Source organism: Coregonus clupeaformis, chromosome 30 (genome assembly GCF_020615455.1).
Source record: "Coregonus clupeaformis isolate EN_2021a chromosome 30, ASM2061545v1, whole genome shotgun sequence".
Taxonomy (NCBI): Eukaryota; Metazoa; Chordata; class Actinopteri; order Salmoniformes; family Salmonidae; genus Coregonus; species Coregonus clupeaformis.
This window is the reverse complement of record NC_059221.1, coordinates 50636071-50661183: the sequence shown is the minus strand read 5'-3', so window position 1 is coordinate 50661183 and position 25113 is coordinate 50636071. Positions and strand designations below refer to the sequence as shown.

At 46.0% G+C, this 25113-nt stretch overlaps 1 protein-coding gene and 1 pseudogene across 1 annotated transcript in view; both read right to left on the bottom strand.

Moving 5' to 3' along the window:
* The window catches only part of haus7 (HAUS augmin-like complex, subunit 7), a 31765-nt gene extending 30808 nt beyond the window's left edge, over positions 1-957 (bottom strand). The window contains exons 1-2 of the mRNA XM_041857248.2: positions 769-957; positions 276-391 (exon numbers count right to left, since the gene is read on the bottom strand). Of these exons, the coding sequence (XP_041713182.1) occupies positions 276-391; positions 769-825 (173 nt within the window). The 5' untranslated portion in view covers positions 826-957. The remainder of the gene's footprint in view (positions 1-275; positions 392-768) is intronic.
* A 14394-nt stretch (positions 958-15351) lies between these two features.
* LOC121546639 overlaps positions 15352-25113 on the bottom strand; it is a 190722-nt pseudogene continuing 180960 nt past the window's right edge.

Sequence of the window (25113 nt, the reverse complement as noted above, 5' to 3'; positions counted from 1 at the left end):
CACGCCCCCCGCCCTGCTGGCGTCCGCCCACGCCGCCCCGCCCCGCTGGCGTCCGCCCACGCCGCCCTGCTGGCGTCCACCCACGCCGCCCCGCCCTGCTGGCCTCCGCCCACGCCACCCCGCCCTGCTGGCATCCGCCCACGCCCCCCCCGCCCTGCTGGCGTCCACCCACGCCGCCCCGCCCACGCCGCCCTGCTGGCCTCCGCCCACGCCACCCCGCCCTGCTGGCGTCCGCCCACGCCGCCCCGCCCCGGAACAGCTGGTGAAGGTGTTACCTGCTACAGATCCATGCCAGTATGTCGGTGCGGTGTTGAGATGGAGTACACAGTAGTTCCTGCATACTGTCGGCCTCACGCAGATACAGACCTTCGACCAGGGAACATGACAGGGTCTGTGTACACACACACACACACACACACACACACACACACACACACACACACGAGCGAGAGACTTGTCACGATACTACAATCTACCTCACTCACATGACAAAAACATGCCAAGTAGCTTGTTAGCTAACTTACACTACTAGTTCTTATCTCTACATGATCGTATCATTGGCTCGCTAGGCTAACTACAAAGGTTGGCATTTGTTTATAGCCGTTAGCTAACTTTAACGTTAGGCAGTTAGCTAGCTAGCTAGCTGGTGATCATTGTCCTTCACGCAGAAAAGTACCATTCAACTTAGCTACAGTTTGGCTAACAGTGTAACGGTTAAGTTTTCAATTCTAGCAGGAGTGATAGACGTATGTTAGTTTGTGTATTTACCTGTAGAGTTGCGTAAACATGTTGGGACAGTCGGTGTTCTTTCGAAGTACCCGCCATCTTCCTGCTGGGAGTGTCAGAGCGGAAGTGACGCGGGGTTATCGCGGTCGTTACTAGTTACAACAGCCACAAAGTCATAATTTTGGCTAAACCCCGCCCAGTTCTACAATTTATCTTCTTAAACTCTGCTAACCCTACCCTTAAACATAACTTTAACCACACTGTTAACCGTATGCCTAACCCTAACCTTAAATGAAGACCAAAAAGCAAATGAATTTGTACGATACAGTCAGATTTGACTTTGTGGCTGTGGTAACTAGTGACAAGCAGTTATCTCCGCAGAGGGACAGTGCTGCCACCAGCTGTTAAAGAGAAAGTACTGCATGCGGACCTTATTCACAGAATTAGGAATTGGAATACTAGAATTAAGCAATAATACACGAGGAGGTGTGGTATATGGCCAATATACCATGGCTAAGGGCTGTTCTTAAGCATACGCAATGCGGAGTGCCTGGATACAGCCTTTAGCCATGGTATATTGGCCATATACCACAATCCGAGTTGCCTTATTGCTATTATAAACTGGTTACCAACGTAATTTGAGCAGTAAAAATAAATGTTTTGTCATACCCATGGTATACGGTCTGATATACCACGGCTGTGGTATCCCTTCAGCCAATCAGCATTCAGGGCTCAGACCCAGTTTATAATGGACGTTAACCTTCTTATGGCTAGAAGGGATACCATATTTTTGTAGAAGTGACATCGTCCCGTCTGCTCCACCTCGCGCCGACGTAGCTAGCAGTGTTGCCAACTTAGCGACTTTGTCGCTATATTTAGCGAGTTTTCAGACCCCTCTAGCGACAATTTTAAAAAAAAGAGACTAGCTTTAAATCTAGCGACTTTTTCTGGTGTTATTGGAGACTTTTGGAGACTCTGATGTGAAAGTGACTTCTAGGACTTACTACATGTAAATGTAGGGTGTTTTTTTACTCACTTTTTGACTCTCCTACAGCGTTATTCCTCTCTCCATAGGGGTGGAGAGGATAGGGATGGAGAGGATAGGGGTGGAGAGGATAGGGATGGAGAGGATAGGGCTGGAGAGGGTAGGGGTGGAGAGGATAGGGCTGGAGAGGATAGGGGTGGAGAGGGTAGGGGTGGAGAGGGTAGGGGTGGAGAGGATATTTTTTTAACCTTTATTTAACTTGGCAAGTCAGTTAAGAACAAATTCTTATTTACAATGACGGCCTACACCGGCCAAACCCGTACAACGCTGGGCCAATTGTGCGCCGCCCTATGGGACTCCCAATCACGGCCGGTTGTGATACAGCCTGGAATCGAACCAGGGGGTCTGTAGTGACGCCTCAAGCACTGAGATGCAGTGCCTTAGACCCGCTGAGATGCAGTGCCTTGAACCGCTGAGATGCAGCGCCTTAGACCCGCTGAGATGCAGGGCCTTAGACCGCTGAGATGCAGTGCCTTAGACCGCTGAGATGCAGTGCCTTAGACCGCTGAAATGCAGTGCCTTAGACCGCTGAGATGCAGTACCTTAGACCGCTGAGATGCAGTGCCTTAGACCGCTGAGATGCAGTGCCTTAGACCGCTGAGATGCAGGGCCTTAGACCGCTGAGATGCAGGGCCTTAGACCGCTGAGATGCAGTGCCTTAGACCGCTGAGATGCAGTGCCTTAGACCGCTGAGATGCAGTGCCTTAGACCGCTGAGATGCAGTGCCTTAGACCGCTGAGATGCAGTGCCTTAGACCGCTGACATGCAGTGAGATGCAGTGCCTTAGACCGCTGAGATGCAGTGCCTTAGACCACTGAGATGCAGTGCCTTAGACCACTGAGATGCAGTGCCTTAGACCACTGAGATGCAGTGCCTTAGACCACTGAGATGCAGTGCCTTAGACCGCTGAGATGCAGTGCCTTAGACCGCTGAGATGCAGTGCCTTAGACCGCTGAGATGCAGGGCCTTAGACCGCTGAGATGCAGTGCCTTAGACCGCTGAGATGCAGTGCCTTAGACCACTGAGATGCAGTGCCTTAGACCGCTGAGATGCAGTGCCTTAGACCACTGAGATGCAGTGCCTTAGACCGCTGAGATGCAGTGCCTTGGACCGCTGAGATGCAGTGCCTTAGACCGCTGAGATGCAGGGCCTTAGACCGCTGAGATGCAGTGCCTTAGACCGCTGAGATGCAGGGCCTTAGACCGCTGAGATGCAGTGCCTTAGACCGCTGAGATGCAGTGCCTTAGACCGCTGAGATGCAGTGCCTTAGACTGCTGAGATGCAGTGCCTTAGACCACTGAGATGCAGTGAGATGCAGTGAGATGCAGTGCCTTAGACCGCTGAGATGCAGTGCCTTAGACCGCTGAGATGCAGTGCCTTAGACCGCTGAGATGCAGTGCCTTAGACCGCTGAGATGCAGTGCCTTAGACCGCTGACATGCAGTGAGATGCAGTGCCTTAGACCGCTGAGATGCAGTGCCTTAGACCACTGAGATGCAGTGCCTTAGACCACTGAGATGCAGTGCCTTAGACCACTGAGATGCAGTGCCTTAGACCACTGAGATGCAGTGCCTTAGACCGCTGAGATGCAGTGCCTTAGACCGCTGAGATGCAGTGCCTTAGACCGCTGAGATGCAGGGCCTTAGACCGCTGAGATGCAGTGCCTTAGACCGCTGAGATGCAGTGCCTTAGACCACTGAGATGCAGTGCCTTAGACCGCTGAGATGCAGTGCCTTAGACCACTGAGATGCAGTGCCTTAGACCGCTGAGATGCAGTGCCTTAGACCGCTGAGATGCAGTGCCTTAGACCGCTGAGATGCAGGGCCTTAGACCGCTGAGATGCAGTGCCTTAGACCGCTGAGATGCAGGGCCTTAGACCGCTGAGATGCAGTGCCTTAGACCGCTGAGATGCAGTGCCTTAGACCGCTGAGATGCAGTGCCTTAGACTGCTGAGATGCAGTGCCTTAGACCACTGAGATGCAGTGAGATGCAGTGAGATGCAGTGCCTTAGACCGCTGAGATGCAGTGCCTTAGACCGCTGAGATGCAGTGCCTTAGACCGCTGAGATGCAGTGCCTTAGACCGCTGAGATGCAGTACCTTAGACCGCTGAGATGCAGTGCCTTAGACCGCTGAGATGCAGTGCCTTAGACCGCTGAGATGCAGTGCCTTAGACCGCTGAGATGCAGTGCCTTAGACCGCTGAGATGCAGTGCCTTAGACCACTGAGATGCAGTGCCTTAGACCGCTGAGATGCAGTGCCTTAGACCACTGAGATGCAGTGCCTTAGACCACTGAGATGCAGTGCCTTAGACCACTGAGATGCAGTGCCTTAGACCACTGAGATGCAGTGCCTTAGACCACTGAGATGCAGTGCCTTAGACCGCTGAGATGCAGTGCCTTAGACCGCTGCACCACTCGGGAGCATGACGTAACATTTATAAAATCGGTATCCCTTCTAGCCATGACATTATAAAAGGTCAGCCATTTTGGTCAGGGAGTTGGTCTACCATGGTTTGCCAGTGCTGTGATAAGATGAAGAATGTATCTGACCTGTGTGTTTGTTAGCTAGCCAGCCAGTTTTAGAGGAATGATTCCATAAGGTTTTCAAATGAACTGACAAAATGCCAACATTCCATTCAAACAATGCCGTCAATCCACAGCCATGCCCTGGCTGAAATCAGTTGACGATAGGACTTAGACAAGTTGTAAATGCAACAACTACTGATATTGTATCATATAATAGCACTCAAAGCTTTCCAAGAAAACAAAACATTTATACGTTTATGGTCTGTTCACATATATTTGAGAGGTTATTTATACAGACAATTTGTATAAAAACCATATAAACTATTTATAATTATATGACAATAATTTAGGGTGACTAATTATATTATACCATTTCTGATATATCAATATATCACGTCTTACTTTTATTTTCCTGCTTAAGTTAAATCAGGATTCTGCCTCTACTGCCATTCATTCCAATGAGACTGGTTTGGCCTTCTCCCCTAACCAAAATGGCTGCCATTTTCACCCCATCCGGAACATTGAGGGTTTCTGAAATATCCCCTCTTGTAATTTAATAGGCTCTCTATGCCTATCCAAACAACTTGATGTTCCAGCTTGGAAAAGTCTAAACGGAATCCTTGGGGCGTCCAACTCTGACTTCACCCCATTGAAGTCGAAATTTAAAACGGTTAAGGTTAGGTTTTAGTGTAGGGACGTCCCAAGGATTCCGGATAGCACTAACCGTTCTAGCTTGGCCTATTCACTCAGATTACAGTATAACAAGCCCAGTGATGGATGCTGTATTCAGAGGATGGGAAACCATATTCAGTATGAAGGTATTCTACATTGTCTCTTTTCTGCAGTCAGAATTCGCTCAGCCTTCACAATCCACCTCAGGTCTAAGGTCTGACATGACACCAGAGAGATCTGGTGTGGCCAGAAGCCCTTTTGTGGGGGAAAACTATTTCTGATTGGATGGGCCTGGCTCCCAAGTGGGTGGGCCTGGCTCCCAAGTGGGTGGGTCTATGCCCTCCCAGACCCACCCATGGCTGCATCCCTGCCCAGTCATGTGAAATCCATAGATTAGGGCCTAATGAATTTATTTCAATTGACTGATTTCCTCATATGAACTGTAACTCAGAAAAATCTTTGAAATTGTTGCGTTTATATTTTTGTAATTCTACTCTCCCTGTAGGCTACAGTTTTTACTTTTTTGTTAAAAATAAATGCACTGTTGGTTAAGGGCTGTAAGTAAGCATTTTACTGTAATGTCTGCACCTGTGGCCAATAAAATTTGATTTGATTTGATTTGAGTTTGTTTGAGCAGTGGGGATGTGCGTTGACTCTGTGGTTCAGCAGGACAGGAAAACAGACACTTGTCGAAGCCATTATTGTAGAATTATACTTTGATCGTTTCTTGCATACAGACTTGTTTCTACCCAGCAGTTCTGTTTTCTACTCCATACAGGTATTGTCCAGGACACAGCTGTTCTCTCCTCTCATGAGATAGATCATTATATTAATCTGTTTAGCAGGCAGATAACGTTATTATATTCACTATTCTGTACATTGTTTATTTTGAACTATTTGTGGGCGCCTTTTTTCCTTGTAGCACAGTGACAGCTGTATTTTCTGTCCACTAAACAGTCCTGTAATGGAAAGCACTAAACTCTACTACCCCCAATATCTGCAGCAGGTGAGGGGGAGTTGTCCAGGAGGTTTGTTTTAGGACAGAGGTCTTTCCACTCTTGTAGCGATGCAAAGACTGTTGGTTTAACAGACAGAAAATACAGCAGCTCAAGTATAATATAATCATAATGGTCATCATAATAATAATCATAAATAATAACAATCATATTAATAACCATAAATACTACTATTACAACAACAAATTATCATCATCATCAATAATAACAATCATAATAACAACCATAAATACTACTACTAATAATCATAATAATCATTAATAATAACAATCATAACAACCATAAATAATACTACTACTACTACTACTAATAATAATAATCATCATCATCATCATCGTAATCGTTATGAAGAAGAGAACTGAACATCTACACCTTTAGGGTTGCTTTTCATTATATACAGTAGTGGTGCAGCTTCAGTTGTTAGAACTGTGATAATATATTATTATTTATTATTTTACATGGTGTATTTTCCTGCTCATTATAACAACATGATGGAACGCAGCCGACAGAGATCTACCTGTGTGTGTTTGTTGCATATCGTATCCAGGGTCCTGACTGTGTTGCGTTGCCATGCAGCAGAAGCATTAGCAGCAGCGTGATGTCATCAGTGGGGGACAGAGAGGGCGCTCTGGTCCGTCGACCTGGTTTACACTAGCTTCTATAGCCACAAAGTCCGATTCCACAGCCCCAAAATCAGATTTCACAGCCACAAAGTCAAATTTGGCAACAAAAATGAGTTTAACGTAAGGTTAGCAGTATGGTTAAGGTTAGGGTTAGGTTTAAAATCACATTTTAAGGAGAGAAATTGTAGAAATGGGCGGGGTTTATGACTTTGTGGGTATAGAAGCTAGTGACAACCCGTCGGCCTGGAATGATATGATCCCCTGTACCATTACTATAGCTTCAGGACCGGGGCAGGACTGGGGCAGGACTGGGGCAGGACCGGGGCAGGACTCTTGGTTAGGGGAAACACTGGGCATGATATGGTGAGGTGGTTTGGAATGTTTTGCCAAATGTGATGGTATGGCTATAGATGGTGTATGTTTGTTACAAAGCAGACTGTAATGGTATGTAATAGGATGGTATGTAGTGGTATGTAATAGGATGGTATGTAGTGGTATGTAATAGTATGGTATGTAGTGGTATATTGAGCGGAGCCTCTCAGACTACGAGGTCCACAGCAGCACTGACGCTCTTCAGTTCCAATGTCACTGACTGTCCAGGGTGTCACCTGGTCTGAATCACTTCCTGGTTAGAGGGGAAGGATGACTACCAGCAGTACTGTAATGGCAATGATCAATTATATGGCTTGATATCTGATGTTGTTTTAAAGGGCCAGCGCTCATTTTTTTACATTTTACATTTTATTCATTTAGCAGATGCTCTTATCCAGAGCGACTTACAGTTAGTGAGTGCATACATTTTTCATACTGTATCTGATCTTAAAGGGCCAGCGCCTGTGAGTGACAGTGAGATGATGTTAGTTAAAGCAGTGTGGTTGGTAGAGCCAAAGATGGTGGATAAATGAAGATAGTTCACTCAGGTCATTTAGCATTGACATTTCTTTGTAAATCCCGGTCTACTTAACTGGGTGTGTAGCTGGGTTTGGTCTACTTAGGGGGGGGTCTCGCTTCCTTTCCGTCTCTGGTAGAGCTGTTGTTTAGGGTTAGAGGTCAGAGGTCAGGGGTTAGAGTGAGGAGCTGTGGGGTTAAAGGTCAGGGGTTAGAGTGAGGAGCTGTGGGGTTAAAGGGCAGGGGTTAGAGTGAGGAGCTGTGGGGTTAAAGGTCAGGGGTTAGAGTGAGGAGCTGTGGGGTTAAAGGTCAGGGGTTAGAGTGAGGAGCTGTGGGGTTAAAGGTCAGGGGTTAGAGTGAGGAGCTGTGGGGTTAAAGGTCAGGGGTTAGAGTGAGGAGCTGTGGGGTTAAAGGTCAGGGGTTAGAGTGAGGAGCTGTGGGGTTAAAGGTCAGGGGTTAGAGTGAGGAGCTGTGGGGTTAAAGGTCAGGGGTTAGAGTGAGGAGCTGTGGGGTTAAAGGTCAGGGGTTAGAGTGAGGAGCTGTGGGGTTAAAGGTCAGGGGTTAGAGTGAGGAGCTGTGGGGTTAAAGGTCAGGGGTTAGAGTGAGGAGCTGTGGGGTTAAAGGTCAGGGGTTAAGGGTCAGGTCCTGGTTGCATAAAACATATTGTGTTTCCCTTAAGGAATCATTTTCCCTTACCTAAGGGAATTGTTAATGGGTTTTGCATAGGGCCTGTCAAACATTTCCTTAGCTAAGGGCATTCGTAAGGGGTTTCCTTAGCTAAGGGCATTCGTAAGGGGTTTTACGGTAGTTTGAAGGCAGTATGACAGAAAGAGTCTCTGGTTACCATGGAGATGACCTGATTCACTGACTGAAGTCTCATCAAAGAGATCGCATTTATTTTGGGAGGTCGCAAAATAGAACTTTTACATTCAAGACCGGAGAAACAAATGAACCACGTTTATTTATTAAACTCGTTTCTATTACTTAGCTAGCTACACTGAACAACAATATCAACACAACATGGAAACTGTTGGTCCCATGTTTCATGAGCTGAAATAAAAAAGCCCAGAAATGTTCCATATGCACAAAAAGCTTCCTCTCACATTTTGTGCACAAATTAGTTTACATCCGTGTTAGTGAGCATTTATCCTTTGCCAAGATAATCCATCCACCTGACAGGTGGCATATCAAGAAGCAGATTAAACAGCATGATCATTACACAGGTGCACCTTGTGCTGGGGACAATAAAAGGCCACTCTAAAATGTTCTGTTTTGTCATATAACACAATGCCACAGATATCTCAAGTTTTGAGGGAGCGTAGAATTGGCATGCTGACTGCAGGAATATCCACCAGAGCTGTTGCCTGAGCATTTTACGTTAATTTCTCTACCATAAGCCACCTCCAACGTCGTTTTAGATAATTTGGCAGTGCGTCCAACCGGCCTCACAACCGCAGACCACGTCTATTCACCTGCAGGATCATCTGAGACCAGCCACCCAGACAGCTGATGAAACTGAGGTGGGTTTCTGTCTGTAATAAAGCCCTTCTGTGGGAAAAAAACATATTCTGATTGGCTGGGCCTGGCTCCCCATTGGCTGGGCCTGGCTCCCCATTGGCTGGGCCTGGCTCCCCATTGGCTGGGCCTGGCTCCCCATTGGCTGGGCCTGGCTCCCCATTGGCTGTAACCTGGCTCCCCAGTCATGTGAAATCAAAAGACTAGGGCCAAATTAATTTATTTCAATTGACTGATTTCCTTCTATGAACTGTAACTCAGTAAAATCATTGAAATTGTTGCGTTTATATTTTTGTTCAGTGTAATGTAGCTAGCTTTGTAGCCATGGACTGTGCACCTTCCAGTGTTTAGCTACCTAGCTAGCTGGTGGAGGTTTTTCTTTTGAAACCAGGGCAGAGGAAAGCAACATTCACCTCCACAAATGCTGTTTACATTGATATCCATACTGACTTACGGGACCTCATGGGCGCCCTTAACCTTTTCACTTAATTTAAGGGGGAAATTTGCCTTTAAATGTTTTGTGCAACTGACTTAAAGTAAAGGAAACTTTAAGGGAAAAGGGGAACATTTCCTTAAGATGTTTTATAGAACAGAGGGGTTAGAGTTAGAGGTCAGGGGTTAGGGTTAGAGGTCAGGGGTTAGAGTTAGAGGTCAGGGGTTAGAGTTAGAGGTCAGGGGTTAGAGTTAGAGGTCAGGGGTTAGAGTTAGAGGTCAGGGGTTAGAGTTAGAGGTCAGGGGTTAGAGTTAGAGGTCAGGGGTTAGAGTTAGAGGTCAGGGGTTAGAGTTAGAGGTCAGGGGTTAGAGTTAGAGGTCAGGGGTTAGGGTTAGAGGTCAGGGGTTAGGGTTAGAGGTCAGGGGTTAGAGTTAGAGGTCAGGGGTTAGAGTTAGAGGTCAGGGGTTAGAGTTAGAGGTCAGGGGTTAGAGTTAGAGGTCAGGGGTTAGAGTTAGAGGTCAGGGGTTAGAGTTAGAGGTCAGGGGTTAGAGTTAGAGGTCAGGGGTTAGAGTTAGAGGTCAGGGGTTAGGGTTAGAGGTCAGGGGTTAGAGTTAGAGGTCAGGGGTTAGAGTTAGAGGTCAGGGGTTAGGGTTAGAGGTCAGGAGATGATGTGGGGAGGTTGTTGTTGCCAGGACTTCTAGATGTTTTTGTAGTTTTATTTTTATCAGACGAACTATTAACTTTTATTAGTTCTAAATTAATCCTATCCTTGTTTGTAAAACATATTTGTTTCTCTTTTTCAGGACAGACAAGATGATACATGTAGACACACAGAGAGAGAGAGAGAGATTGATATTAAGAAAGAGAATATTGAAGGAATAAATCAATCAAATGAACTGTGAAAACAACCACACTCTCTGAGGACAATAAATCAAAACAAAACAACAACATAAAAAACTTCCATGAGATATAAATAAATATAGAACACAGTTAAAGCTTATACGTAAACCACAGCAGTGAAAGTAGGGATTTCAGAGTAGTAACCATGGCGATGACGATGGTAGTCATAGTAACCGTAGTAGTGGTGGTTGTATCATACGCCGTAAAAAGAATGGACGGAGCCATTGATGACATCACCCTATGTGAAGATCAGGAAGTGTTGTGTCAGTGTGTCGCCATCTTGCTTCACGGAGACGTTTTTGGAAACGTTGCATGCTCAGTTTTAGCTACTCTAGGAAGTGACGTTGAAGACGCTGCCTTTTTATCCACGCCAAACTTGGTGCAAAACCACACCCACGAGAAACGTAGCAACATTCAAAGCCGCTGATTGGTCAGAGTTTGGTTGTTCCCTGTGAGAGAAGGAAGAACACTAGTGAGGGAATCCCACCCAATCAAAACATTGCCTTCCATTCCTTCCATTTTCCAGAATTTGGATATGAAGTTGCATTAAAGTGATTGCAGCCAGCCTGACTGACCAGATGGATAGCATCCGCATCCCAAGGCAGCAGCTACTCTTCCTGGGGGTTTATTATGGATCCCCATTAGTTCCTGCCAAGGCAGCAGCTACTCTTCCTGGGGGTTTATTATGGATCCCCATTAGTTCCTGCCAAGGCAGCCTCTACTCTTCCTGGGGTTTATTATGGATCCCCATTAGTTCCTGCCAAGGCAGCCTCTACTCTTCCTGGGGTTTATTATGGATCCCCATTAGTTCCTGCCAAGGCAGCAGCTACTCTTCCTGGGGGTTTATTATGGATCCCCATTAGTTCCTGCCAAGGCAGCCTCTACTCTTCCTGGGGTTTATTATGGATCCCCATTAGTTCCTGCCAAGGCAGCCTCTACTCTTCCTGGGGTTTATTATGGATCCCCATTAGTTCCTGCCAAGGCAGCAGCTACTCTTCCTGGGGTTTATTATGGATCCCCATTAGTTCCTGCCAAGGCAGCAGCTACTCTTCCTGGGGGTTTATTATGGATCCCCATTAGTTCCTGCCAAGGCAGCCTCTACTCTTCCTGGGGTTTATTATGGATCCCCATTAGTTCCTGCCAAGGCAGCCTCTACTCTTCCTGGGGTTTATTATGGATCCCCATTAGTTCCTGCCAAGGCAGCAGCTACTCTTCCTGGGGTTTATTATGGATCCCCATTAGTTCCTGCCAAGGCAGCAGCTACTCTTCCTGGGGTTTATTATGGATCCCCATTAGTTCCTGCCAAGGCAGCAGCTACTCTTCCTGGGGTTTATTATGGATCCCCATTAGTTCCTGCCAAGGCAGCAGCTACTCTTCCTGGGGTTTATTATGGATCCCCATTAGTTCCTGCCAAGGCAGCAGCTACTCTTCCTGGGGTTTATTATGGATCCCCATTAGTTCCTGCCAAGGCAGCAGCTACTCTTCCTGGGGTTTATTATGGATCCCCATTAGTTCCTGCCAAGGCAGCAGCTACTCTTCCTGTGGTTTATTATGGATCCCCATTAGTTCCTGCCAAGGCAGCAGCTACTCTTCCTGGGGTTTATTATGGATCCCCATTAGTTCCTGCCAAGGCAGCAGCTACTCTTCCTGGGGTTTATTATGGATCCCCATTAGTTCCTGCCAAGGCAGCAGCTACTCTTCCTGGGGTTTATTATGGATCCCCATTAGTTCCTGCCAAGGCAGCAGCTACTCTTCCTGGGGTTTATTATGGATCCCCATTAGTTCCTGCCAAGGCAGCAGCTGCTCTTCCTGGGGTTTATTATGGATCCCCATTAGTTCCTGTCAAGGCAGCAGCTACTCTTCCTGGGGTTTATTATGGATCCCCATTAGTTCCTGTCAAGGCAGCAGCTACTCTTCCTGGGGTTTATTATGGATCCCCATTAGTTCCTGCCAAGGCAGCAGCTACTCTTCCTGGGGTTTATTATGGATCCCCATTAGTTCCTGCCAAGGCAGCAGCTACTCTTCCTGGGGTTTATTATGGATCCCCATTAGTTCCTGCCAAGGCAGCAGCTACTCTTCCTGGGGTTTATTATGGATCCCCATTAGTTCCTGCCAAGGCAGCAGCTACTCTTCCTGGGGTTTATTATGGATCCCCATTAGTTCCTGTCAAGGCAGCAGCTACTCTTCCTGGGGTTTATTATGAATCCCCATTAGTTCCTGCCAAGGCAGCAGCTACTCTTCCTGGGGTTTATTATGGATCCCCATTAGTTCCTGCCAAGGCAGCAGCTACTCTTCCTGGGGTTTATTATGGATCCCCATTGGTTCCTGCCAAGGCAGCAGCTACTCTTCCTGGGGTTTATTATGGATCCCCATTAGTTCCTGCCAAGGCAGCAGCTACTCTTCCTGTGGTTTATTATGGATCCCCATTAGTTCCTGCCAAGGCAGCAGCTACTCTTCCTGGGGTTTATTATGGATCCCCATTAGTTCCTGCCAAGGCAGCGGCTACTCTTCCTGGGGTTTATTATGGATCCCCATTAGTTCCTGCCAAGGCAGCGGCTACTCTTCCTGGGGTTTATTATGGATCCCCATTAGTTCCTGCCAAGGCAGCAGCTACTCTTCCTGGGGTTTATTATGGATCCCCATTGGTTCCTGCCAAGGCAGCAGCTACTCTTCCTGTGGTTTATTATGGATCCCCATTAGTTCCTGCCAAGGCAGCAGCTACTCTTCCTGGGGTTTATTATGGATCCCCATTAGTTCCTGCCAAGGCAGCAGCTACTCTTCCTGGGGTTTATTATGGATCCCCATTAGTTCCTGCCAAGGCAGCGGCTACTCTTCCTGGGGTTTATTATGGATCCCCATTAGTTCCTGCCAAGGCAGCAGCTACTCTTCCTGGGGTTTATTATGGATCCCCATTAGTTCCTGCCAAGGCAGCAGCTACTCTTCCTGGGGTTTATTATGGATCCCCATTAGTTCCTGCCAAGGCAGCAGCTACTCTTCCTGGGGTTTATTATGGATCCCCATTAGTTCCTGCCAAGGCAGCAGCTACTCTTCCTGGGGTTTATTATGGATCCCCATTAGTTCCTGCCAAGGCAGCAGCTACTCTTCCTGGGGTTTATTATGGATCCCCATTAGTTCCTGCCAAGGCAGCAGCTACTCTTCCTGGGGTTTATTATGGATCCCCATTAGTTCCTGCCAAGGCAGCAGCTACTCTTCCTGGGGTTTATTATGGATCCCCATTAGTTCCTGCCAAGGCAGCAGCTACTCTTCCTGGGGTTTATTATGGATCCCCATTAGTTCCTGCCAAGGCAGCAGCTTCTCTTCCTGGGGTTTATTATGGATCCCCATTAGTTCCTGCCAAGGCAGCAGCTACTCTTCCCGGGGTTTATTATGGATCACCATTAGTTCCTGCCAAGGCAGCAGCTACTCTTCCTGGGGTTTATTATGGATCCCCATTAGTTCCTGCCAAGGCAGCAGCTACTCTTCCTGGGGTTTATTATGGATCCCCATTAGTTCCTGCCAAGGCAGCAGCTACTCTTCCTGGGGTCCAGCAAAATTAAGGCAGATTTCACAACACACTGTGTGCCCTCAGGCCTCTACTCCACTACCACATATCTACAAAACAAAATCCATGTGTACGTGTGTGTATAGTGCGTATGTTATTGTGTGTGTGTATGCATGTGTCTGTGTCTATGTTTGTGTTGCTTCACAGTCACAGTGTATTTTTTAAATCTGATTCTACTACTTGCATCAGTTACCTGATGTGGATTAGAGGGAGCATACTTAAATTCACACAGGACACCAGATATAACAGACTGACCCTAGCCCCCCAGCACATAGGCTATTGCAGCATAGAGACTGGAGGCTGAGACCGGGGGGGTCGGGGGGAGGTAAGTAAGCTGTGAATGATATCAAGTGGGTGGGGTTATATCCTGCCTGGTTGGCCCTGTCCGGGGGTATCGTCGGATGGGGCCACAGTTTTGCATTGTTTTGCACCAAGTTTGCCATGGATGAAAAAACGCTTTGCAGGCTAGCTCAGTGCTGCCCCCTCCTGAAGGCCGACCGGGGTACTGCAGGCTGCAAATTATCCTTATAACTTATTCTGTGTGCGATTTTAAAATAATCGGTTCAAGGACATACATCTGTTGAAATAGAAGGAAGTATTGGTACAATGATTGTGTTTGAACATTTTGTGTATATCCACAAATATTGACCACGATGATCCCCCATTGACTATAATCCCCCATTGACCCCGGGCGGCCTTGAAAGAGCGGGCAGACGTTCTCCCCTGGTTTGTACTATTCATTAATAAGAAACAGAGTGAATCCGCCCCCCTGTCACCCCGCTGCATTGTGGGAGTTGTAGTTTGACTGGAGGAGTAGGCTGTGAGGTGAGGAGAGGAGAGGAGGAGGGAAAGTGTCTGAGTTTTGTTGTCGAGTTCTTGTGTAGAGTTGTATAATGTCCGATCACTCCTCCTCTCCCCTGTGGTCCAGTGGCCTGGTCATAGCAGATCACTCCTCCTCTCCCCTGTCTGTCTGTCTGTCTGTCTGTCTGTCTGTCTGTCTCTCTCTCTCTCCTGTCTCTCTCTCCTGTCTCTCTCTCCTGTCTGTCTGTCTGTCTCTCTCTCTCTCCTGTCTCTCTCTCCTGTCTCTCTCTCCTGTCTGTCTGTCTGTCTGTCTGTCTGTCTGTCTGTCTGTCTGTCTGTCTGTCTGTCTGTCTGTCTGTCTGTCTGTCTGTCTCTCTCTCTCTCCTGTCTCTCTCTCCTGTCTCTCTCTCCTGTCTCTCTCTCCTGTCTGTCTGTCTGTCTGTCTGTCTGTCTGTCTGTCTGTCTGTCTGTCTGTCTCTCTCTCCTGTCTCTCTCTCCTGTCTCTCTCTCCTGTCTCTCTCTCCTGTCTGTCTGTCTGTCTGTCTGCCCATTCCTCCCTGCATCTGTTGATGAGTTATAAGGATGTCTCAACGCAGTAGAGGAGGAGGGCGGGGGAGCAGCAGAGGGGAGGGGAGGAGGAGGAGGCTAGGAGCCTGTTACCCCTAGCGTAGTTGTAGCTCTGGTCGCAACTTCATAATTGATGCATCGGTTACCTGGGGAAACAGCGTTGTTGTTTGTGTTGCCAAGGGTGACCAGTGTTGCGTTGTTGTTTATGTTGGTAGGGGTGACGGGGAGACTGTGTTGTCGGTAGGGCCTCGGCGGGCGGGAGGAGGAGGGGGGCTGGGCGGGGGGTGGGGGGGGCTTGCGGAGGGCGGGGTGGAGGTGGTGCTGGTATCGACTCAGCTCGGACTCCTCATCGATGTCCGTGTCGTCGATCAGAGGGATGTTATGGATGAGGTCATTGATCAGGAATTCTGGGTGAGCCATGAAGTTATGGATGGAGTTCCGTGATTCCGGTTTCTCTCGGGTCTCATACACGTTGGTACGGAAAGCATTGACTACACGCATCTACAGGAGAAGGAGAGATGGGGAGAGGGGGAAGGAGAGAGGGAAGGAGAGAGTGAGTGAGGAGGTGGAGAGAGGGAGACAGGCAGACTCGTCCTTCAGTGGACAGACGAATGGATGAACGGAGGGACTGACACCCAGGACCAGGTGGCTGCAGTCTCACAGCTATCTGACCTCTGACCCCTAAACCCTGACTAGGGCTGCAACATTCCTTTTACTTTTCCCAGAAAGTTTTTCCAGAACTCCCGGTAGAAGGAATCCTGAAATAAGGAGGGGGGGGGAATGTATTAGGCAACCCTAATCCCTGACCTCTAAACCCTGACCTCTGACACCCAGCCACCTGCTGCATATGGGAAAAGAAAGACAACCAACGTAACCAAGACACACGTGTGTGTGCTGGAGAGAGAGATGAGTGGTCACACGCAAACACGCAAACACGCAAACACGCACACACGCAAACACGCACACACACACACACGCATGTGCAGGTTAGAGGGTGGCAGAGGTGAAAGTGTGTTAGACTGATCTGCAACATAACATCCAACGATGAAGACACATACACACACATACACACACACACACACACACACACATACATACACACACACACACACACACACACACACACACACACGGACAGACGGTCAAGCAGTAGTTGTGTGTATCTGTTGTCCAGGAAAACATCTTATGCAGACAGACGTTTGAGACGTTAGGCTGCGTCTCCAGCAACACCCTATTCCCTACAGTGTAGTGCACTACTATCCCGATAATCGTGACCTTGGGACTACAATGTTCTATCTGCACAAAGCATAGTTCTGAGATATTGAGCATCAACGCTTTCCCATCCCAGATCTCAGAACTGTTTTGAAGTGAATTCTTCTTTCATAACCCATTAAGGTCCTCACCTTTAAGATACCTTAAAGTACAGAGCATCAAAATCCTGAATCTCAGCAATAAGATTCTAACTGACAGTTCTGAATGAGACATTTTGAGTTTTTAAGAAGTCTGTGGCTTTTTTAATATGATAGAATAAACAGTCAGAAGAACACATCATCAAATACATTAAGAAATGTCTTATGATCATCAGACAACAAAAAAGTAAAATCAGATGAATTATTGTCATCACTGAACAACGATGTGACGTCATTTACTTTAAGATTTTTTTGATTGTGTGCCGTTATTGCTGCCTAGACTAGCTAGACCATACTTAGAAGGAAATGGCAAAGACGTGTTTTGATTGGTCCATCTGTATTTGTTCAGGCTTGTGATTGGATTGCAGCGCCAAGTTCAAATGGGTTTATGCAGATAGATTTTTCATTAACTAACTTCACAGACATATGAAGAACCATCTAAAGATTATATGTGACTAAGGGCTCGATTCAATCAGATCCGTTTTAGTCAAAATCTGCATAGCGGTTGTTTTGGCGGACAAGTGGCTCCCGGCATTACACCTAAAGCAGGCTATTGCCATTGGATGCACAGAATCACATTAACAGAAATCCCATGCAGCCTTATTTACAAGCTCAAACACTGGAATGTGATGTAATCCTCCATTAGGATGATAGAAATCCTTTTTATTTTGTTTAATGATTTTTCAATTTGAGCACAATTATTTCGATACAGCCTACACTTTCTCGTTCTGAACTTCTAATGCGAGTGGGGCGGGTGTGGCTTCGTGACAATGATTGGAAGAGCAGCTGCTCACTGATTTTTCGGCTCCAACGCAGTTCCACCTCCGACATCGCCGAAAAACATCCGCTATGTGGGTGTCTGCTATCACCGGTTAACGCTTGATCTGATTGAATCTAGGCCTAACTAATTTTTGACAAAAGTTGCCATGCCAGGGGGCAGTATATTGCCTGCAGTACCAAAGTTGCCCTACTAGGTGGCAGTATATTGCATGCAGTACCACAGTTGCCCTACTAGGGGGCGTTATGTATCTCTCCCTATTGGACCACTCAAGGTAGCTAGATGGAAAACATGATGGTTGAAAACGAGAGGAAAGGAAAGCACAGACACAGCGAGATTACCTTGCTCTAACCTTACTACAACACTCAAACGAACCATCAAACAAGCAAAGCGTCAATACAGGACCAAGATCGAATCCTATTACACCGGCTCTGACGCTCGTCGGATGTGGCATGGATTGCAAAGTATCACGGATTACAAAGGGAAACCCTGCCACGAGCTGCACAGTGACGCAAGCCTAACAGACAAGCTAAAAGCCTTCTATGCTCGCTTCGAGGCAAGCAACACTGAACCACGCATGAGAGCACCAGCTGTTCCAGATGACTCTGTGATCACGCTCTCTGTAGACAATGTGAGTAAGACCTTTAAACAGGTTAACATTCGCAGGGCTAGACAGATTACCTGGACGCGTACTCAGAGCATGCGCTGACCAGCTGGTAAGTGTCTTCACTGACATTTCCAACCTCTCCCTGACCCAGTCTGTAATGTTTCAAGCAGACCACCATAGTCCCTGTGCCCAACAAAGCCAAGGTAACCTGCCTAAATGACTATCGCCCCGTAGCACTCACATATGTAGCCATGAAATTCTTTGAAAGGCTGGTCATGGCTCACATCAACACCATCATCCCAGACACCACTCCAATTCGCCCCAACAGATCCACAGATGACACAATCTCAATCACACTCCACACTGCCCTTTCCCACCTGGACAAAAGGAACACCTATGTGAGAATGCTGTTAATTGACTACAGCTCAGCATTCAACACCATAGCGCCCACAAAGCTCATCACTAAGCTAATGACCCTGGGACTAAACACCTCCCTCTGCAACTGGATCCTGGACTTCCTGATGGGCCGCCCCCAGCTTGTGAAGGTAGGCAACAACACATGGACAACGCTGACAGCAAGGGCTGTTCGTTGCTCCAGAGCCTTTCCGTTCACCTTCACACTCCTGGGCCAGACTACACTCAATCATATGACCTACTGAAGAGATAAGTCTTCAGTAAAGACTTAAAGGTTGAGACCGAGTCTGCGTCTCTCACATGGGTAGGCAGACTGTTCCATAAAAATGGAGATCTATAGGAGAAAGCCCTGCCTCCCGCTGTTTGCTTAGAAATTCTAGGGACAATTAGGAGGCCTGCGTCTTGTGACCGTAGCGTACGTATTGGTATGTACGGCAGGACCAACTCGGAAAGATAGGTAGGAGCAAGCCCATGTAACGCTTTATAGGTTAACAGTAAAACCTTGAAATCAGCCCTTGCCTTAACAGGAAGCCAGTGTAGGGAAGCTAGCACTGGAGTAATATGATCAAATTTCTTGGTTCTAGTCAGGATTCTAGCAGCCGTATTTAGCACTAACTGAAGTTTATTTAGTGCTTTATCCGGGTAGCCGGAAAATAGAGCATTGCAGTAGTCTAACCTAGAAGTAACAAATGCATGGATAAATTTTTCTGCATCATTTTTGGACAGAAAATTTCTGATTTTTGCAATGTTACGTAGATGGAAAAAAGCTGTCCTTGAAACAGTCTTGATATGTTCGTCAAAAGAGAGATCAGGGTCAAGAGTAACGCCGAGGTCCTTCACAGTTTTATTTGAGACGACTTTACAACCATCAAGATGAATTGTCAGATTTAACAGAAGATCTCTTTGTTTCTTGGGACCTAGAACAAGCATCTCTGTTTTGTCCGAGTTTAAAAGTAAAAAGTTTTCAGCCATCCACTTCCTTATGTCTGAAACACAGGCTTCTAGCGAGGGCAATTTTGGGGGCTTCACCATGTTTCATTGAAATGTACAGCTGTGTGTCATCCGCATAGCAGTGAAAGTTAACATTATGTTTTCGAATAACATCCCCAAGAGGTAAAATATATAGTGAAAACAATAGTGGTCCTAAAACGGAACCTTGAGGAACACCCGAAATGTACAGTTGATTTGTCGGAGGACAGACCATTCACAGAGACAAACTGATATCTTTCCGACAGGTAAGATCTAAACCAGGCCAGAACTTGTCCGTGTAGACCAATTTGGGTTTCCAGTCTCTCCAAAAGAATGTGGTGATCGATGGTGTCAAAGGCAGCACTAAGGTCTAGTAGCACGAGGGACAGATGCAGAGCCTCGGTCTGACGCCATTAAAAGGTCATTTACCACCTTCACAAGTGCAGTCTCAGTGCTATGATGGGGTCTAAAACCAGACTGAAGCATTTCGTATACATTGTTTGTCTTCAGAAAGGCAGTGAGTTGCTGCGCAACAGCTTTTTCTAAAATTTTTGAGAGGAATGGAAGATTCGATATAGGCCGATAGTTTTTTATATTTTCCGGGTCAAGGTTTGGCTTTTTCAAGAGAGGCTTTATCACTGCCACTTTTAGTGAGTTTGGTACACATCCGGTGGATAGAGAGCTGTTTATTATGTTCAACATAGGAGGGCCAAGCACAGGAAGCAGCTCCTTCAGCAGTTTAGTAGGAATAGGATCCAGTATGCAGCTTGAAGGTTTAGAGGCCATGATTATTTTCATCATTGTGTCAAGAGATATAGTACTAAAACACTTAAGTGTCTCTCCCGATCCCAGGCCCTCGCAGAGCTGTGCAGATCCAGGACAGCTAAGCCCTGGAGGAATACGCAGATTCAAAGAGGAGTCCGTAATTTGCTTTCTAATGGTCATGATCTTTTCTCAAAGAAGTTCATGAATTTATTACTGCTGAAGTGAAAGCCATCCTCTCTTGGGGAATGCTGCTTTTTAGTTAGCTTTGCAACAGTATCAAAAAGAAATTTTGGATTATTCTTATTTTCCTCGATTAAGTTGGAAAAGTAGGATGATCGAGCAGCAGTGAGGGCTCTTCGGTACTGCACGGTACTGTCTTTCCAAGCTAGTCGGAAGACTTCCAGTTTGGTGTGGCGCCATTTCCGTTCCAATTTCCTGGAAGCTTGCTTCAAAGCTCGGGTATTTTCTGTATACCAGGGAGCTAGTTTCTTATGACAAATGTTTTTCGTTTTTAGGGGTGCAACTGCATCTAGGGTATTGCGCAAGGTTAAATTGAGTTCCTCAGTTAAGTGGTTAACTGATTTTTGTCCTCTGACGTCCTTGGGTAGGCAGAAGGAGTCTGGAAGGGCATCAAGGAATTTTTGTGTTGTCTGAGAATTTATAGCACGACTTTTGATGCTCCTTGGTTGGGGTCTGAGCAGATTATTTGTTGCGATTGCAAACGTAATAAAATGGTGGTCCGATAGTCCAGGATTTTGTGGAAAAACATTAAGATCTACAACATTTATTCCATGGGACAAAACTAGGTCCAGAGTATGACTGTGGCAGTGAGTAGGTCCAGAGACATGTTGGACAAAACCCACTGAGTCGATGATGGCTCCGAAAGACTTTTGGAGTGGGTCTGTGGACTTCTCCATGTGAATATTAAAATCACCAAAAATTAGAATATGATCTGCTATGACTACAAGGTCTGATAGGAATTCAGGAAACTCAGAGAGGAACGCTGTATATGGCCCAGGAGGCCTGTAAACAGTAGCTATAAAAAGTGATTGAGTAGGCTGCATAGATTTCATGACTAGAAGCTCAAAAGATGAAAACGCCATTTTTTTTTTGTAAATTTAAATTTGCTATCGTAAATGTTAGCAACACCTCCGCCCTTGCGGGATGCACGGGAATATGGTCACTAGTGTAACCAGGAGGTGAGGCCTCATTTAACACAGCAAATTCATCAGGCTTAAGCCATGTTTCAGTCAGGCCAATCACATCAAGATTATGATCAGTGATTAGTTCATTGACTATGACTGCCTTTGAAGTGAGGGATCTAACATTAAGTAACCCTATTTTGAGATGTGAGGTATCACGATCTCTTTCAATAATGGCAGGAATGGAGGAGGTCTTTATCCTAATAAGATTGCTAGGGTGAACACCGCCATGTTTAGTTTTGCCCAACCTAGGTCGAGGCACAGACACAGTCTCAATGGGTATGGCTGAGCTGACTACACTGACTATGCTATTGGCAGACTCCACTAAGCTGGCAGGTTGGCTAACAGCCTGCTGCCTGGCCTGCACCCTATTTCACTGTGGGGCTAGAGGAGTTAGAGCCCTATCTATGTTGGTAGATAAGAGGAGAGCACCCCTCCAGCTAGGATGGAGTCCGTCACTCCTCAGCAGGTCAGGCTTGGTCCTGTTTGTGGGTGAGTCCCAGAAAGAGGGCCAATTATCCACAAATGTTATCTTTTGGGAGGGGCAGAAAACAGTTTTCAACCAGCGATTGAGTGCTGAGACTCTGCTGTAGAGCTCGTCACTTCCCCTAACTGGGAGGGGGCCAGAGACAATTACTCGATGCCGACACATCTTTCTAGCTAATTTACACACTGAAGCTATGTTGCACTTGGTGACCTCTGAATGTTTCATCCTAACATCGTTGGTGCCGACGTGGATAACAATATCTCTATACTCTCTACACTCGCCAGTTTTAGCTTTAGCCAGCACCATCTTTAGATTAGCCTTAACGTTGGTAGCCCTGCCCCCTGGTAAACAGTGTATGATCGCTGGGTGATTCGTTTTAAGTCTAATACTGCGGGTAATGGAGTCGCCAATGACTAGGGTTTTCAATTTGTCAGAGCTAATGGTGGGAGCCTTCGGGCGTCTCAGACCCCGTAACGGGAGGAGTAGAGACAAGAGAAGACTCAGACTCAGACTCCGACTCGCTACATAATGGGGAAAACCGGTTGAAGGTTTCTGTCGGCTGAATGAGCGACACCGGTTGAGCATTCCAACAGTATTTCCCTCCAGAAGCCATGAGAAAGTTGTCCGGCTGCGGGGACTGTGCGGGGGGATTTATACTAACGTTACTGTCTGTACTTACTGGTGGCACAGACGCTGTTTCTTCCTTTCCTACACTGAAATTACCCTTGCCTAACGATTGCGTCTGAAGCTGGGCTTGTAGCACAGCTATTCTCGCCGTAAGGCGATCGTTCTCCTGTATATTATGAGTACAGCGACTGCAATTAGAAGACATCATGTTAATGTTACTACTTAGCTTCGGCTGTTGAAGATGTTGACGAACCATGTCCAGATAAAGCGTCCGGAGTGAAAAAGTTGAATAAGGGAAAAAAGTTGCGATGGAAAAAAGGAAAAATAAAGTAAAGTTGGCAGCTAAAACGCACAGGAAAATGACTCTTCTGTCTCGGGATAAAACGTCCGGGGTGAAAAAGTTTAACGAAAAAAGATGAGTGAGGACAAAACTAAAAAGTTGGTAAATTTGTTGAACACAGAGATTGATTAAACGTTTATTAAAAGTAAAACGTGAATAGTTTGGCAGGTAGCCAAGTAGCAACAAACAGCACAGCAGCACGGAGACAAGTTTAATAAGCTATAGACTACATTTATAACCGTTTAATAGGCTATAGACTACATTTATAACAGTTTAATAGGCTATAGACTACATTTATAACCGTTTAATAGGCTATAGACTACATTTATAACCGTTTAATAGGCTATAGACTACATTTATAACAGTTTAATAGGCTATAGACTACATTTATAACCGTTTAATAGGCTATAGACTACATTTATAACAGTTTAATAAGCTATAGACTACATTTATAACAGTTTAATAGGCTATATACTACATTATAACAGTTTAATAGGCTATAGACTACATTATAACAGTTTAATAAGCTATAGACTACATTTATAACCGTTTAATAGGCTATAGACTACATTTATAACAGTTTAATAGGCTATAGACTACATTTATAACAGTTTAATAGGCTATATACTACATTTATAACAGTTTAATAGGCTATAGACTACATTTATAACAGTTTAATAGGCTATAGACTACATTATAACAGTTTAATAAGCTATAGACTACATTTATAACCGTTTAATAGGCTATAGACTATATTTATAACAGTTTAATAGGCTATAGACTACATTTATAACAGTTTAATAGGCTATAGACTACATTTATAACAGTTTAATAGGCTATAGACTACATTTATAACAGTTTAATAGGCTATAGACTACATTATAACAGTTTAATAGGCTATAGACTACATTTATAACAGTTTAATAGGCTATAGACTACATTTGTACATAACGTTACGGTGAGGTCAAATAGAGTACAGGCAGTGTGGAGGGTCTCAGAGCCAGTGGTGTGATTCACAGGAACGGGCTTTGCATGTAATTACAGACTGCCACAAGCCAAACCCCTGGGGGAGTTGATTCTGCTAATTTTGATAGGTTAATGAAAGCCCTGCCCTGTAGATCCCTGATAATGGAGGCTATACAGTAAATTCATTAAAAGGCATACAACAAAATATGCTTTTGCAGAGATATATCTCTTCCTTGCTCGGGCAGGCTTCGGCGGTCGTCGTCCCCGGAGTACTAGCTGCCACCGTTGTATGTTTCGATGTTCGTTTGGTTTTGTCTTTATGTTGTACACCTGTTATTGTTTAGCGTTCATTAGTGTGTCCTATAAGTTCTCGTGTTGTTAGTCATGTGGCATGTGTGATTGCGCTTACTGTCTACTATACTGTGTTCCGTTCCTCCTCTGTGTTGGAGAGGTTTTCGCACTTGTTGTGCGCTTTATTATTTTTTCATGTGTGTTTTACGCCTGTGTGCGTAATCGCTTGCCTTAAGGCTCTTTTGGATCGTTTGGAGTGTTGGATCACTAAAAAGTCTGTTGGACTGAACTTCTGCGTCCTGCGCTTGATTTCCTGCACCACATCTACACACAGCACCATCTGACAGCTACGGGAGATCAGCTCCTGCTCAGCCCAGTCAAAGCTCTTCTCTGTCCCGTCACCCCAGAGTCCTTGCCCATCTTCCGAAAACATCTGAAACCCTACCTCTTCAAAGAGTATCTTAAATAAGACATCTCAGTCTTATCCCCCCCACCCGCCCCCAACATTTTTTATTATTTAAAAAAATTAAATATTGTGCACTTGTCTCTTCCTACTAGCACTGACTTTGCTGATAACTTCTTTATTTAGAGGTCCTCTGTAGCTCAGCTGGTAGAGCACGGCGCTTGTAACGCCAAGGTAGTGGGTTCGATCCCCGGGACCACCCACACACAAAAATGTAGGCACGCATGACTGTAAGTCGCTTTGGATAAAAGCGTCTGCTAAATGGCATATTATTTTTATTATTTATTGAGGATAAATGTACTTATTACGACTGTGATATGTGGTTGTCTCACCTAGCTATCTTAAGATGAATGCAACTGTAAGTCGCTCTGGATAAGAGTGTCTGATAAACGACTGAAATGTTAAATGTAGTACTGGTGTCCGTTAAGGGATACTTCGGGATTTTGGCGATGAGGATATTAGAGGTACTCTGCCGTTCAGGGGTTTGGGAGTGTCCTTGTTTTCGAGAGAGGAACAATTTTT